The sequence below is a fragment of the Vipera berus genome, assembly GCF_964194415.1.
Source record: "Vipera berus genome assembly, chromosome: Z".
Classification (NCBI taxonomy): Eukaryota; Metazoa; Chordata; class Lepidosauria; order Squamata; family Viperidae; genus Vipera; species Vipera berus.
Window position 1 is genome coordinate 19,563,430 of NC_138205.1, and position 16,592 is coordinate 19,580,021.

General features: G+C 43.7%; 1 protein-coding gene across 1 annotated transcript in view; it reads left to right on the forward strand.

Moving 5' to 3' along the window:
* Nucleotides 1–9,911, forward strand: part of LOC308678685 (uncharacterized protein) — a gene marked incomplete at its 5' end in the record, with an annotated part of 35,623 nt that extends 25,712 nt beyond the window's left edge. The window contains 2 exons of the mRNA XM_081345922.1: nt 1,777–3,280; nt 8,640–9,911. Coding sequence (XP_081202048.1) covers nt 1,777–3,280; nt 8,640–8,927 — 1,792 coding nt within the window. The 3' untranslated portion in view covers nt 8,928–9,911. The remainder of the gene's footprint in view (nt 1–1,776; nt 3,281–8,639) is intronic.
* Nucleotides 9,912–16,592: the final 6,681 nt, after the last annotated feature.

Consider the following 16,592-nt stretch of genomic DNA (forward strand, 5'->3'; position numbering starts at 1 on the left):
AAAAAGGATATCATGTGTTTTAGTCATACTAAAAAAATATTAAAATATGCCATATTTTAATTAAAATATGTTTTAACCAGACTAGCTTAGGAAAGTTTGTGGGAAACCTGTGGTCTTTCAGATGTTCTTGAACACCAGTGCCCAGAAATCTTGGATTGAAGGGTGCTGGGAGTTATAGACCAGAATATCTAGAATAAAATAAGAGATAATCCTCAACTCGTGACCACAACTGAGACCAGTATTTTTGTGGTAAGTTAAATCATATGCGATTTTATGACAGTGTTTATGACTGCTGTTAAGTGAATCATATAGTCATTACATGAATTTTGGTTCCCCAACAGGCCTTTTTTTGCCAGAGATTGGCAAAAAAGGTAACAAATTGCAGTCACCTGGCCACAGGATGCTGCATGCAACAGGTGGTAAATGTGACTTGGTTGCTAAGGTCCATAATTGCAGTCACATGACAGTCATATATATGAGTACAGATCGTGAGTCACTTTTGCCAAGCCTATCATTAAATGGTTATACGGTGAAGACTACCTGTGGCTTGATTTTCAGTTACAGCATGAACACATTCACTTACATTCACATAAACCGTCACCTTAGAAAACATGTCAAAAACCATTTTTTTACTGACTAGTCTGTAACAGTAGTAGTGTTCAGTCCTGAGCATCTATATTGTTAAAACATAGGCTCAGATAGCAGATTATGGGAAAGAGCTCTGTATAAAACAAAGGACAGACAGTGCTAGACTTGATGTACAGGTCTAACCTCATAAAAAATGCAAATAAACCTCACCCAAATAGTTTAGTGACCGTTTGAAATGACAGCGGTACTGAAAAAAGTGACCTAGGACTGGTGTCAATGCTGCAACTTCATTTTCGGTTGCCACAGTTGGGAGGGGGGATGTGTGCTTTTAAGGGTAGACATAACAATAAATTGTCCTGTGGGAACCAAGGTCCTTGCTGCTGGGGTTTTGGCAGGCTGAGCTTTCCAGCTGCCAAAGTAGTTTATTGGGGATTGTCATTTATGACATATTACTGGGGTGGGAAGTTCAGTCTTGGTTTCACTTTTGACCATGTCGATACTTTGTAGCCAATACAGTATGTTCTTTAAGGAAACCTTTTGCCTTGGAGTTCTGTTTTTACTGGTTTCATCTATCTGTACCATGACAACTGGTTTTCACCCTTACGACCGTTGCAGCATCCCCATGTCACATGATCAGAATTTGGGTGCTTGGCAACTGGCATGTATTTCTGACAGTTGCGTTGTCCCCGGGGTTGTGTGATCTGGCTTCCGACAAGTAAAATCCACAAGCCATATTTGTTTAACAGCCACTGCAGTGATTCACTTGACAACTGTGCCCCAAAAAGTTGTAAAATGGGCTACAGCTCACTTAACGTGTCTTGCTCAGCAACAAAAATTGTGTGCTCGGTGTGGTCATAGGTTAATAACTACTTGCAGTTTGTTATGGTTCAAGAAAGCAAAGAATCTTGATGTCTATGGAGATTCTCAGTCATCCAGGTCATAGTTATCCCAAAGGTGCTTTTTCAGGAGGTAACTGGACTTTCTTGTTTTTTTTCTTTGAAGACGTTTTGCTTCTCATCCAAGAAGCTTCTTCAGCGCTGAAGAAGCTTCTTGGATGAGAAGCAAAACATCTTCAAAGAAAAAGCAAGTCCAGTTGCCTCCTGAGAAAGCACCTTTGGGGACAAAGAATCTTGAGTTTCAGCTTACATGTGCTTACTCTAAATTCCAGTGTTGACTGCTTCTTTTCAGATTTAAAATGGCTCCCTGTATTGTAGCCAGCCAGTTCACCTCACCCTTTGAACCCCAAAATATTCTCCTCAACAGTTGTTATCCCTCTGGACCTGGAATGGCAAAAATTCTACCTCCTGAATCAGTCAGCTCCACCCCTGCTGGCACATTTCCAGGTCTTCGACATATGATCGAGTTCGCTATGGTTTGGTTGCGAAGATTTTTATATTTTTGGCAGCCTTTCCCTGCAAGCCTGGTGAAGACTGTCTTGATGGGCATTGCCAGAAGGGCATTGCCCATCTTGGAAAAGATGAAATACTTAAAGAAGGCCGGAGAACTTAAAAGAAATGAAAATGATACTGAGAAGATGATGATGATAGAGGAAGGCAGTTGTTTGGAATATCATCCTCTCGAGAGTCATACAAAGTACCTTTCGGAGGAAAGTTTGGTTATAGATGGCTACTTTGGAGAAGACACTGAACAACTTTTGATTCATTCAAGCAGCATTGCAGTAACTAACATGCATTTGGAAGAGGAAAGGATTTCTGAGCTGTGTTTAATAAGTCCTACAATAGTATTTGATTTGGGAAATAATTGGCAAGGTTCTTCAGAAAAGGACATAGAATGTGTGACTACACAAAGTTCTGGGCCTGTCTCCCCTAAGTGGTTGGAAGATACTTACCATCCTGAAATCTTTACAAAAGAGTTGGACCTCTGTGAATATTTGGAAAATACTTCCGACTGTTTAAATCCTAACGGACAATTAAATTTTAATAAGGGCCTTGATCAAATTTTGGAAATCACCAGAGTTCGCCAGGAACTGGAGAAGAACATGAAATCTAATCAGGATCCGCCGTCATGTGGGAAACAAAGCTTAACATGTTCACCTGATTCTTCAAAGGATGTGGAACAGCCAGAAATGAGCCAAAAGAGTGGAGAGAATGAAGATAGGTGCAATATGGACTCCTCTACTGGCCCCAGTAGCTTCCAAAGTTCCCTCGTCCTCTCCTTATTCTACAGTCCATTAGAAGATGAAGAAGATGACAATGATGACAGTTCAGGAGACTGGTGGAGTGAAGATGAGATGGAAGAGAGTAGTAAGAGCAAAATTTGCTCTGATGGCAATAATTCAGGAGACTTGGAGAACTATCAGGAGGTAGAAGAGGAGGACTCTGTAGAGCAGATTGTTTTTGAGAATCTTGGTGGAGCTCTGTCCATGAACAGTCAGCCCTTTCACCCACTCTGTTTTTCCAAACCCATTCAGGACCACACAGACCTCACCATTGATACACTGAAGCCCAAGAACCATCGAGAAACTCTCGTGTCTTCTTATCGGACAAGAACCAGTTCTAAACTTGAAGAATCGTGTGATCTCCCAAAGCAGCCATTGCCCAGAGACGACCAAAAAGTTGATAATAATCAGGAGACCTACCTATGCTGCCAACCAAGTCCTGGGAAAAACGCTTCTCCTGTCGCTGCAGAAATACCTCTAGTTTCACAGCAGGAAATCCAGGTGAAAAAGAAGGTGAGTGTCCTAAAATATTTATAAGTATGCTCTTTGAATGTGATTGGAATGAGGATTTTCAAAATCCACCTTTGTTTTGTTTTTTTATGGCTCCTTAATTAGGAGCCACAAACACTTGTATTTCTGCTCTTGGCTGTGACAGATTGAAATGTAAGACTTGCCCACATGATTATGTTTGAGGAAATGTTTCTGGTTTTTTAAAAAACTATTTTCACCATGGTGATAAAGAGAACAAATGATACATGGTGCTGTTGAGTTGTTGTTTTTGTAGTAGTACTGTGGTCTAAAAAGTTGCATCAGTTGAATTTCTTGCAGAGGTTAAAAGCGGGGAGGGGGGGGTTGCTCCATTTATTTATTTTAGTTAATATACTGCCTGACTCCTGCTGACCCTGGGTGGTTTACAAAATGTGAGAAACAAAACGAAATAGCGTAAAACAAAAAAGAGCCAAAATACCAAAAACAACTAACCCAGATGGTAACAAAAGGGCTTCAATCCCACTTGCCAAAGGCCTGGATGAAAAGTTAGGTTTTTGGGGCCCTTCAAAACACCATTAGGGTGGGGGCCAATTGGATCTTGGGGAAAAACCTCATTGCAGAGAGCAGTTGTTAACAGCAGAGAAGGCATGCTACTGGGGTCTTGATAGTCAACATTGTTTAAGTGGAGAAACCTGGAGCATCCCAACCCTGCCAGGTCAGATTAGCCAGGCAAATACTATAGGAGACAGACAGTCCCTCAAGTAACCAGGCTGTAGGCCAGGGGTTCCCAACCCTCAGGCTGTGAACCGGTACCAGGCCGCAGCATGCCAGCAACCGGTCCGACAAACGATCAAAGCCCCATCCGTAGGATACAGGCAGCACACAAAACCACGCACACTCTGGTCCATGGAAAAACCTTTCTCATCAGAAGTGATCCCTGGTGCCCTGTGGGAACGGCCATTTTTTGGCCTCTCAACCTTCAGCTTTCCCAAACGGTGCTTCCAAGTAAAAGGCAGCAGAATGCAGAGATGCAATCATTATGAAGCTTTATTCATCGTTAGATTAGATCAGACATGTCAAACACAAGGCCCAGGGGCCAGATCCGGCCCGCGAAGTGGTTTCATGCGGCCCGCGAAGCCATCCTGGAAACAGTGAGGGAACGGCCCCCACTGCCTTGGCCCTGGCCCAGAGACCCTCCTTCTGCCAGAGACCCTCAGATCTGTCCCACTCCTGCCCAGGCCCCCATAGGCACCCTTGATGCCAACGATGTAGAGCTGGCCACGCCCACCCAGTAGGCCATATGCACTCTAGCCACGCCCACCCAGTAGGCCACGCCCACCCTGGCCATACCCACCCAGCCCCCTGAGGGCAACTGCAATGCTGATGCGGCCCTCAATGAAATTGAGTTTGACACCCCTGGATTAGATAGAAAGAGCTATATGGCATGGAGGCATCCATGCCTTCATGAAAGAGAGAGAAAAGCAGGAACAAGAATGAAAGTAGAGAGAGGAGCAGCCCCTCGAGCAGAGGTATTTATGGGGGGTCTCAAAAAGAAAAGATAGAGGAGTTATTGGCCAAATGCAAAATGGCAGAATCTAACCCAACGCATAGCCCGATGCAAAGTGACTATTACAGTCACACAAGGACGGTCCTGAGTTCACAGATAATACGCTTTACAGATCTGTGATTGGCTCCTTGCTATACATCAGCAATTGGAGCAGGCCTGACATAGCTTTAGCTGTGAATCTATTGTCTAGGCCACGGGTCGGCAACCCGCGGCTCCGGAGCCGCATGCGGCTCTTTGAGCCGTCTTCTGCGGCTCCCAGCCGCCCGGTGCGCGCGGACCTCTCCAAATGGAGAGTGGCACCGCCCGTTTGGAGAGGTGCGCGCGCACCTCCCCAAATGGGCGGAGGTGCGCGCGCACCTCCCCAAACCTTTGGAGAGGTGCGCGCGTACCTCCGCGCGAACGGGCCGCGGCGTCGCTCTTTGAGGAAGCTGCCGCGGCCCGTCTGCAAAGCTGCCGAAAGCGGCAGCTTTGCAGATGGGCCACGGCAGCTTCCTCAAAGAGCGATGCCGCGGCCCGTTCCGAGAGGTGCGCGCGCACCTCCCCAAACCTTTGGAGAGGTGCGTGCGTACCTCCGCGCGAACGGGCCGCGGCGTCGCTCTTTGAGGAAGCTGCCGCGGCCCGTCTGCAAAGCTGCCGAAAGTGGCAGCTTTGCAGATGGGCCACGGCAGCTTCCTCAAAGAGCGATGCCGCGGCCCGTTCCGAGAGGTGCGCGCGCACCTCCCCGAATGGGCGGAGCTGCGCGCGCACCTCCCCAAACCTTTGGAGAGGTACGTGCGTACCTCCGCGCGAACAGGCCGCGGTGTCGCTCTTTGAGGAAGCTGCCGCGGCCCGTCTGCAAAGCTGCCGAAAGCGGCAGCTTTGCAGACGGGCCGTCGCCGTCGGGCAACCGGGAACCGGTTCCATCTCACTTTTTAAAAAAATGGCAACTGCGTGCGTCCACGCATGCGCAAAATGTTTTTTGCGCATGCGCGTGCATGGACACACGCACGCGGCTCTCAGTTTTTTTAATTTGTGATGGAACCGGTTCCCGGTGGCTCTTTTCCTTTTTTAGGTTGCCGACCCCTGGTCTAGGCATGTGGAACACCCAAAGGAATTCCACTGGAATGCTGTTAAGAGGGTACTTAGGTATCCTGGTTCACACAGGATGGCATGTGGGAGGTTTGGGAAACACTATGATAAAGCTTTCACATATATCTTTTAGTATCTTGTTTTTGTAATGATCTCATAGGCTCCTGAGTAGTTCTCACTATGTATCCAATTATCACTATGTATCCAATTATCACTATGTATTCTATTTTTTTGAGATTGATGGGATTTATGTAATGTTGTATTTGGTATTCAGAAAGAGGAGGTGAATAAAAGTTCAGCGGGCAGTTGCTCAGGGAGTTTTTTTGGAGAGACGAGGCTGCCTGGTTGGTTCAGAGCATCTCTATCGACCCGGATCTGAATTCTTTTCCCTACAGTGCCCAAAAGGTTGGGGACCGCTGCTCTAGCTTATATGGTCCATTTTATTGGAAAATAACTACAGATAGTTCTCGACATACAAGCAAAATTGAGCCCAAAATTTCTATTGCTAAGCGAGACATTTGTGAGGTGAATTTTGCCCCATTTTATGACTTTTCTGGCCACATTTGCTAAGTGAATCGCTGCAGTTAAGTTAGTAACATGGTGGTTAAGCAAATCTGGCTCCTGCATTGACTTTACTTGTCAAAAGGGGATCACCTGACCATGGGACGCAGCAACGGTCTTAAATATGAATCAGTTGCCAAGCACCTGAGTTTTGATCACATGGCCATGGGGATGCTGCAGCAGTTACAAGTGTGGAAAACAGTCATAAGTCACTTTTTTCAGTGATGTTGTACCTTTGAATGGCCACTAAATAAAGTGTTGTAAGTCCAGGACTACCTGTACAGGACTACCTGTAGAGTAATCATTAAAGTGTTGTGTGTTTTATCTGCCAGAGGCACAAATACCAGTAGTAGAGGAAAATCCTTTTGGAGGATGTTCCTCAAAGAACATGTTGAAAGGCTGAATGCCTGAGGGATCAAAGGTGAAGTGTTTTATCATGCACAAAATGCCTTTCCTATTCAGTAATTTCAGGCAATTGAGCTCCAATTGAGCAGACCTCTGTGGAAAAGCAAATAGGGAAAAGATTTATGTGATGTGACATGCTTAATTTACAGTTACCAGATTAGTGCCTGAATTAGGAAGAAATGGAGGTCATTTTTTTTTAAAAAAAATGTGCCTGACTATGAATCACAAGACTCTTCCAAGGGAAATACAGCAAATGATGTAAGATTCGGACATTTCCCAGTCTAGCAGAGTCATTTCCCCGCCTCCTTTTAAGAGAGATTGCGAGATTGCCTGTTGTAAATTAAAAATGGCTTTCTGTTTTCTACTTCCTTTTTGCCTTACTAGCACTTCCGCACTAATGTGCCAAGTCCACAGACAGATGCAAATTCTGCCCTTGTTTAACACACTAAATGCACAAACCGCTGGAGAAGAGCATGAAAAACAGCAAGTGCACAAAGCAGCCGATTTCATTTGAGCTTGGACTGGGCCCCTGTTTTAAAATTATTTTTGGAAGGTGGAGATTGTGGGTGAAAAACAGCATCTCTTTTCTTAAGGGAAAAGTTAAAAAGACAGTCAACCGCATTTAGATGCCACCATGCCAAGGGATTAGCTTGAGTGTTAATCATGAATTATGGTGGTTATAGCTCATGGGGCTTCCTGGGTGTTGGAGGCCAGTGGCTACCTTTTAGCTCACCAGACTTCATGGATCTATTGGGAGAGTGAAATTATTTAATTTGCACTGCTCCAAGAAGAAAAATGGGATATAGCTCTAATCTCAGATTATAGCAAGGATAAAATGAAATGAAAAGGACTTTATCACTGAGAAGAAACAGTGGGAAACCAGCTAAAATGAGTCAGATGAACAAATGTTTTATTCCCCTCTTTTTCCGTAAAGGATCTAGGGGAACACACAAAATGCTTTTGTGTTCATTGTGTCCGCCTAACAGCATTGTGAAATAGTTGGGGTGAGAGATGATTGGCCTAAAGTCACCTCCTAGTGAATTTGGCAATTAAAGGTTGTTTGGAACTTGAGTTTCCACACGTCTCAGTCCAACAACTACAGTGCGTAACTATAAAGAACAAAATTGAATTAAAAGATGGAGGAAGGAGACCATCATGCAAGGAATAACATTAAAAGAGGATATGGCTGAAGGATCCAACCTCCCTTATACTACTTGGAGGACCCTGAATAGGTTGAGAGTTGGGAGTAAAACCAAGTGGATGCTCTTAGCAGATAACAACACGCTGTGCGAATATGGAGAGATGCAGAGTCCGGCCCATCTGCTGGTATGTTGGATACTACCAGAAACATGTAACGATAGTGACTTATCTTTGGCCAACAACAAAGCCAGGAAGGTGGCTTCATACTGGCAGTTTAATGTTTGATCTAGACACAGAAGAAGAAGTACATTGGTGTAGTTTGGCATGGGGGTTAAGGTACTTGGCTAGAAACCAGGAGACGGTGAGTTCTAGTTCCGCCATAGGCATGAAAGCTGGCTGGCTGACTTTGGGCCAGTCACTCTCTCAGCCCAGCTCACCTCACTGGGTTATCGATGTGGGGAAAATAAGAGGAAACTTATGCTTCCTGACTTGAGCACTTATAAAGTAATAAAGGCTAGAGAAAAATCAAATAAATATAAAGAGTGTGTGGTATAATATAATTGCGTACTTGATTTATAGCAATAAGCGCCTTCCCAGAAATATCGGCCTCATTAGCTCACATCTTCTTTCTTCCATTCTTAGGTCCGATTCTCCCCAGCGGTCACTGTCCACCCACTGGTGGTCTGGGATTATGCCTCTCGGGCTGCCCGTCGGGGCCCATGGGAGGAAATGGCTCGTGATCGCTGCCGCTTCCAGCGAAGAATCTCTCAAATGGCAGCCATGTTGGAGCCTTGCCTGGCAGTGGATCATCGGCACAAAGTTTGGAAGAGGCTCTATGGGGTTTCCATGTCTCTTCTGGAAGAAGCCGCTGACAACATTCCCCTCTGTTCTGGTTCCACCAGCAAAGAGAAGTTGGGGCTCCATGGTTAGGAATGAAAAGCCTCTTCCACATAAAAATAACGATGTGCACATAGAAGTTGAGGATTCTGGAGGAAACTGGCTGGGGTTTTCCATCTCTAAAGGAGGAACAACGTTGCTTTTGCTCTTCTGTTGGCATTTTAAAGCCTGGCGTGAACTGGAACCTCATTGTTCATAAGTTTGAAGCAATTTCAAACTGGTGACTCTGGGGATATAATAGTGTAGTAAGATTGAGCCCAGGCCAAAACATTCTGGATGAGATAAGAATGTATTGATTATATGAAGGGGTAACATGAGAGAAAATATCAAGGCTTTTGTTTTCTAAATAAATACAATCCTAGGTTGCTACTACTACTACTACTACTACTACCTCCTTTGATCTGGAAAGTAAGGAAACATGGCTGTTGTAATGAGTATATGTGAGAAATAATTGCTTTTAAATACGATGTTAAGTTCTATATTGCAGTTCCATTTCACAAGCATTAGTTGCTGTTGAAATCGCCAAGTATTACAAGGCCTCCATCCTATGTGGTAGCCTTCTGAATCTTTTGGATCACAAGCCCCATGATTCCCAGCCAACCTTGCTTATTATGGAACTGGGACTTGGAGTTGGCTGTTTTATCAGAGGGGCAGCTTGAAGGATATTAAGGAAAAAACTATTGCTAAACAGACAGTTGAAAATATCAGTCCAATTTCTTCACCTCTGTAGTCTGATTTCATGGCTAAGCTTTTTCATATGTACCAATCAGAGGGCAAGAATCTGGATCCAAAATTTGACAATTTACATTTTATATATTTCAGCTATATTTTTTTAACCTGGAGTTGGTTAACAAAGTCTCTAGTAGCTTCTATACATTTTTAGTTGAAGAAAAATGTTTTGGAGAGAGATGTATTAATTTATATAAAATTATTCCTTTGAAGTTCCTGGTTATGTCTTGAATGTATCATAACTGATTATTGAATTGTAATAATTATAATTATTTTTTAAAGAATGTGCTTCCTTGTTTTCTTGATATTTATAATAACAGGTGGTGATTACGAACTATTAAAAAAGCCATTTGGCATCAAAGTAGGAACTTAACCAATCTATATTGTTTTTTCTAGTTAATAAGGAAGGTTTTGGAAAACCCAAAAGCATGATATGAGCAGAGTATTCTGCTTATAGTCTCTTATCACCTGTTATAAACTATGTCACACATAAGAATAATTGATAGCTTTATTCTTCAGGACTCGTAGCTCAATCTTTAAAAGGCTATTTCCCAGCTTTTCCATTCTATAAAATATGTAGTAGTGATTAAAAGCTTTTGTAGGTTATCATGATGATGGCAGATGTGATTCTGCTAGGAAGGTCAATGGAACCCCAAATATTAAATAAGAATACATGTAGATGGACGAAAGAAGATATGTAAATATTGCCAGTTATTAGTGTTCTTGCTCAAGTTTCACATGTGGAAATTTTCACAACCTCTCACCTTTTATCAAATCTAACCCCTCCCCTTTTACACCACCCACTTGATGTTTAATATGGTAATTGGTTATTTATCCACGTACAGTGTGACCAAGATATTTTGTTTTGCCTGTCCTTAATCCCAGATAACCAGCTTTCTATATAAAAAATCATTCATAGATCCTCCCAAACCAGGCTTCAACTCAACCCTGACAAGACTGAGTGGCTGTGCGTACCGGCATCTCGGGATATTCAGGATATCCCATCTCTTTCTATGGGGGGTGAGTTATTACCCCCCGTAGATAGGGCTTGCAACTTGGGAGTCCTCCTAGATTCACAGCTTTCTTTAGAAGACCATATAGTAGCTGTGACTAGGGGGGCCTTCGCCTAGGTCCGCCTGGTGCGCCAGTTGCGGCCCTATTTAGACCGGGATGCCTTACGTACGGTTACTCACGCGCTCGTGACTTCTCGTTTGGACTACTGCAACGCTCTCTACATGGGGCTGCCCTTGAAGACCACTTGGAGACTCCAACTGGTACAGAATGCAGCCGCGAGAATTGTGTTGGGAGTTTCCCGATACTCCCATGTTACACCTCTGCTCCGCGAGCTGCATTGGCTTCCAGTTGTCTTCCAGGTGAGATTCAAGGTGTTGGTAATGACCTACAAAGCCCTACATGGCATGGGTCCGGAATACCTTAGGGAGCACCTGCGGCCGGCATCAACTTCCCTCCGCCCAGTACGCTCCCACAGAGAGGGCCTCCTCAGGGTGCCACTGGTCAAAGAATGTCGACTGGTGGCCCCCAGGGGGAGGGCGTTCTCTGTGGGCGCGCTGGATTTATGGAACCATCTTCCGGTTGAGCTCTGGATGGCGCCCGACCTCCGCTCCTTCCGGCGCGATCTAAAGACTTACCTCTTCGAACAAGCTAGCCTGGCCTGATGGGATGGGGTTGGGTTTTATTAATGTGTTTTAACTTATTGTAAGAGTTGTGGGCATTTTGTTTAATCTCTTAATTTTTGTATTTTGTCTTTCAACATGTAGTGCCCTGTTCACCGCCCTGAGTCCTTCGGGAGAAGGGCGGTATACAAATAAAATTAATAAATAATAAATAAATAAAATTAGAAGAAAATATATTTTGCCTGGACTTAAGCGGCATATTAAACCACAGTAGTTAAAAAGCCCAGTGAGTTTATGTAGCGCTCTGAACCAAAACCAAACCAATCATTCAAGGCTGCTTAAGGCTGATGTGATGTGCAAAAACCAGATCCCAGTGCGAGATTGCTGGTTGATGCAGTAGCTCAGCACCATCCACACCAACCTCCAGTCACTTCCAGATTTGCAAAGTTCAACCCTTGATGTTCTTGGCGGTAACTGCTGGCTGGGGGATTTCTAAGAACTGAAGACCACAAATCTGGAAGTAGCAGCGATTGAGAAATGGTGCTTACATAAGCATCCTTCCAGGGCATAAGTTTCTTTTCCCAGCCTAGGTGGAGATGATGACTGAAACTGGGATTTTCTCCAGGTTGTTATCAGAGCAATAGTTCTCCCGACCCCGCCATGCTTCAAAGGTGAATCACATCTGCCAATTTATTTCTAAGGCTGTACTAAAGTTGGTGTAAACTCTAATTTACGGTAGTATATTCAGGTTTGCCAGTTGAAGAGAGGCTGCTTGAGACGGTATCCACATTGTTAAACTCGCAACATCACGTGACGTGTCGTGACGTATCACGACTTTTTTGCCATTTCCAGCAATGATGTGGGTGCGGTTTCGCCATGGCGCATCCGGCCCGCAGTTTGACACCCCTGAATTATGTGATGTTCTCAAAGCTTTTAAGCTTGTTTTTTTTAAAAAAAACAAACACTGGTTTTAGATGTTTGGTAGGTCAGTTTTTGACCAGCTTCTACGTTGACTCTACCTATGAACTGCCCTTCGAGCACGGGTGTCAAACTGCCGGCTCACGGGCCAGTTGCATCATGTGGAGACCACGCCCAAACCCAGCTCCAACAACACGAAAAAAGTCACAACACGTCACGATGCATCTTGTGATGCGAGTTTGACACCCGTGCCCTAGAGCAAATCGATGAGACGAAGATATATTAGGTAGTCCTCAGTTTATGACCACAATTGAGCCCAAAATATCCACTGCCGAGCAAGGCAGTTGTTAAGTGATTTTTGCCCCATTTTATAACTTTTTGGGCACAGCTATTAAGCGAAATCACTGCAGTTGTTAAGTGAATCATGCAGTCTTTAAGCAAATCTGGCTTCCCCCATTTGCTTCGTTTGTTGAAAGTTGACTGGAAAGGTTGCAAGTGATGACCATGTGACCCCAGGACAGTGCAAATGTCATAAATGCAGGCCAGTTGCCAAGAGTGCCGAATTTCGATCACGGGACTGTGGGGATGCTGCAATGGCGGTAAGTCTGAAAACTGGTCATAAGTCACTTTCTTCAGTACCATTTATTTGAACAGTCACTAAACAAAGGAGGACCATCTGTACCTCAGAAAGAAATAACGGCAACTACATGTAAGAAGAAAGGTATTTCCTATCTTTTGCCAGTTTTGTCCTCATATGGACACAGCTATAAAAAAAAGTATCTGGAAGAAACAATCGGTGTGAAAGAGCCCAAATCAGAGCCACAGAAATGACTTATGCTGCGTCTGAACCTTTTCATGCAACAGGAATGCAAGCTGACATACCAAGGGTGATTCAGTCAACCAACGTTAAAAATAACCTAAGCCAACGCCTGACACTCTAAGGAACCATCCTAAAATAACTTGAGGTGGAAAATATATATATAAGCGTACATTACATGTTTTATTAGATAACCCCTGACGTGAGAAAGACTTCCGCCAGTACCATAATATTAAGGCCTAATTTTGGATGACAAATCGTCGAGATTGAGATCTGTAATACCCAGCTTGGAGGCTTTACAGATAACCTTAAGACTACAATTTTACAGAATTCTCCACATTGTATAGAAGTTATGGGAACTGCAATTGAAAGAAATCTGGAAGGCTTGTGATTGGGGAAAATTATAACTACTGAAAGGAAGAATGGAAAAGAGCAATTAATTTGGGCAAATCTCCATCCATATCTAAATACATACCGATCACACTATATTCGATTTCATTATGGGAAGTAAGGAAAACGAGTAATAAATAGCAAGCCAAAGTATCGATGACATAAGGGGAAAATAAAAGTTAATACAATTAAATTTAGTTTAAGACAGCATCATTCACTATACCTCTCTACATTTTTCTGTCCTTGCAAACATTTTAGCCTTTTTATTTATATATTGATTACTGGTGTTAGTTTTTATTTTTTGTTATTGTCACCATTATGGTGTGTTTATGTTGTACGCCACCTGGAGTCACACAGTTTGACTTGGGTGGTCTTATAAATCTTCAAACAAATAAAATTCAGACTTCTACCATGCTCATATACCAGTTCATATGTTGCCTTTGGTTCTTTTTCAGAGTTTCATCATCTCTATCTAATCCTAATTTACTTTGTCATTCCCTTCCTCTTAGCCTACTTTATTTTTGCTTCATAGAATGTTTTTGTACCTTGATCCGCCTTCATTCTCTGTTTAATCAAACCCCTTAGCTTACTTCTTTCGTGTAACCTGGTCATTCCATTCCATACAGGGCCCATACTCATTCATGACTCTTTTTCTTTGTGTACCATCACACAAACTCCTTAAAGTAACTCATTCCCATGTCCTTCAGCTTATTTTTGTTTCTTCCGAAATTCCCTGTCTTACACCATATAATTAAGCAGAAACACTTGACAGACAGCCATGTGTGCTTCTGTTGACAAACACTTTGTTCCTTGCAGCAGATTACACAGAGCTTTCTGACAGCATTTGGAAATACTTCCTGTGTAAAGTTTGTGTTATTATTGTAAGAATTTTTCCACCCCCTACAGTGAGAAACATATAATAGAATTAAAAGGCTTGGATATATAAGCATGATTTAAGCATGTTTTCTTCTGAGACCCTCCAAATGTGTTGGCCTATTATTTCCCGTTAGCAATGTTTCTCAACTTCGGCAGCTTGAAGATGGGTGGACTTCAACTCCCAAAATTCCCCAGCTGGCTGGGGAACTCTGGGAGTTGAAGTCCACCCATCTTCAAGCAGCTGAGGTTGAGAAACACTGCCTATCAGTATTAGAGTAAAGATAATGGGGGTAGGGACGCGGTGGCTCAGTGGTTTAGGACGCTGAGCTTGTCGATCAGGTCGGCAGTTTGGCGGGTCGAATCCCGAGTGCCGCATAACAAAGTGAGCGCATTATTCGTCCCAGCTTCTGCCAACCTAGCAGTTCGAAAGCACATAAAAATGCAAGTAGAAAAATAGGGACCACTACGGTGGGAAGGTAACAGCGTTCCGTGCACCTTTGGCGTCTAGTCATGCCAGCCACATGACCACGGAGACGTCCTCAGACAAGCGCTGGCTCTTCGGCTTTGAAACGGAGATGAGCACTGGCCCCTAGAGTTGGAAACGACTAGCACACATTTGCGGGGGAACCTTTACCTGTACCTTTAATGGGGGTACAGTATAAAATGCTGACACTTCAAGAGCTTACTAGGATGGGGGAAGATTAATGTAACTTCTATGCAACATTATATATTTTTAACATTTTGGCAAACATACATAATACTCCTTCCTCCTCCTATTTTCTCAGCAACCCTATGAGGTAGGTTAGGCTGAGAGAAATTGACTGGTCTAAAGTCACCTAGCTGGCTTTTATGCCTAAGGCAGAAGTAGAACTTATTGTCTCCCTAATTTCTCCTCATTATAGATTTTTTTTCTCCTCAGCAGCCAGCTTGAAGGAGCTCTTCACCCAACACCTGATTTATTTCCCTGGTTTAAATTTAAAGAGAACTAAGAGACATCCACAGGGGGCATTTGCCCAGGTTCACCTGGTGCGCCAGTTGCACCCCTATCTGGACCAAGATGCTTTACGTACAGTCACTCATGCACTCGTTACCTCCCGTATAGATTACTGTAATGCTCTCTACATGGGGCTGCCCTTGAAGACCACCAGGAGGCTTCAGCTGGTGCAGAATGCGGCCGCACGGGTTGTGATGGGAGCATCCCGATACTCCCATATTACACCCCTTCTGCGTGAGCTGCATTGGTTGCCGGTTGTCCTCCGGGTGAGGTTCAAGGTGCTGGTTCTTACCTATAAAGCCCTACATGGCTTAGGTCCGGGATAATTACAGGACCGCCTGCTGCCAGGAACGACTTCACTCCACCCTGTGCGCTCACACAGAGGGGGTCTCCTCAGGGTGCCATCGGCTAGACAGTGTCAGCTGGTGACCCCCAGGGGGAGGGCCTTCTCTGTTGGGGTGCCCGCCCTTTGGAATCAGGTCCCCCGAGAACTTCGGATGTCCCCAGATCTCCGGTCCTTTTGTCGCGACCTAAAGACGTATCTTTTCCAACTGGCCGACCTGGACTGAGGATGGGGGTTTTTAATATTGTTTTAATCTTATTGGTTTTAGTAATTAATTATGGGGCTTTGTAATTTAATTCTTTTTTAATATTTGTATTACTGTCTTTTTTATAGCTGTTTTATTGTTGTGAGCCGCCCTGAGTCCTTCGGGAGATAGGGCGGCATATAAGTCCCATAAATAAATAAATTTACGTGAATTCTTTCTCTGCGGCTAATATCACCTTTTATAGATTTGCTTTGTGGAAAATTACATACAAATCCAAGCTGATCCAGTAACGATAAAACTACAATCACCAATTTAAGCTCTTTTTAAAGGATCTGTGGAATAATATGGGTTCAAAAGGATGTTGATTCCACGTTTTTAAGACTTAAACGGATCTTCCTAAGGAACTCCATTTCTTCCTTGCTCTGAATACCTTTAGCCTCTGAGAAATCACGAGGGAAAAAGATAATGACCTACGTTCTAATTCTTGTCACTGACTCAGAAGTAGTTGTTGAATAGGTTGTGACCACAAAGAAAATAATTCACTTCTTAGGTCATTAGTTAGGCTCCATGTGGATGCGTATCATCTCTGGTTTCCAATATACCTTTGAAGGGCAGGCATGTTTGTGTGTCCACATGCAGATGTCTACACCCATGGACCAGGTTTTGCTCTGTGGAAGTCCAGGAAAATAATGGGTCTGATTCAGTGAGTGACCAACTGTAAAGCTTCTACAGTTCGGAAAACTTAAGTGAAAAGATGGGAAACAATACATAAATAATTATAGTTTGAAACAT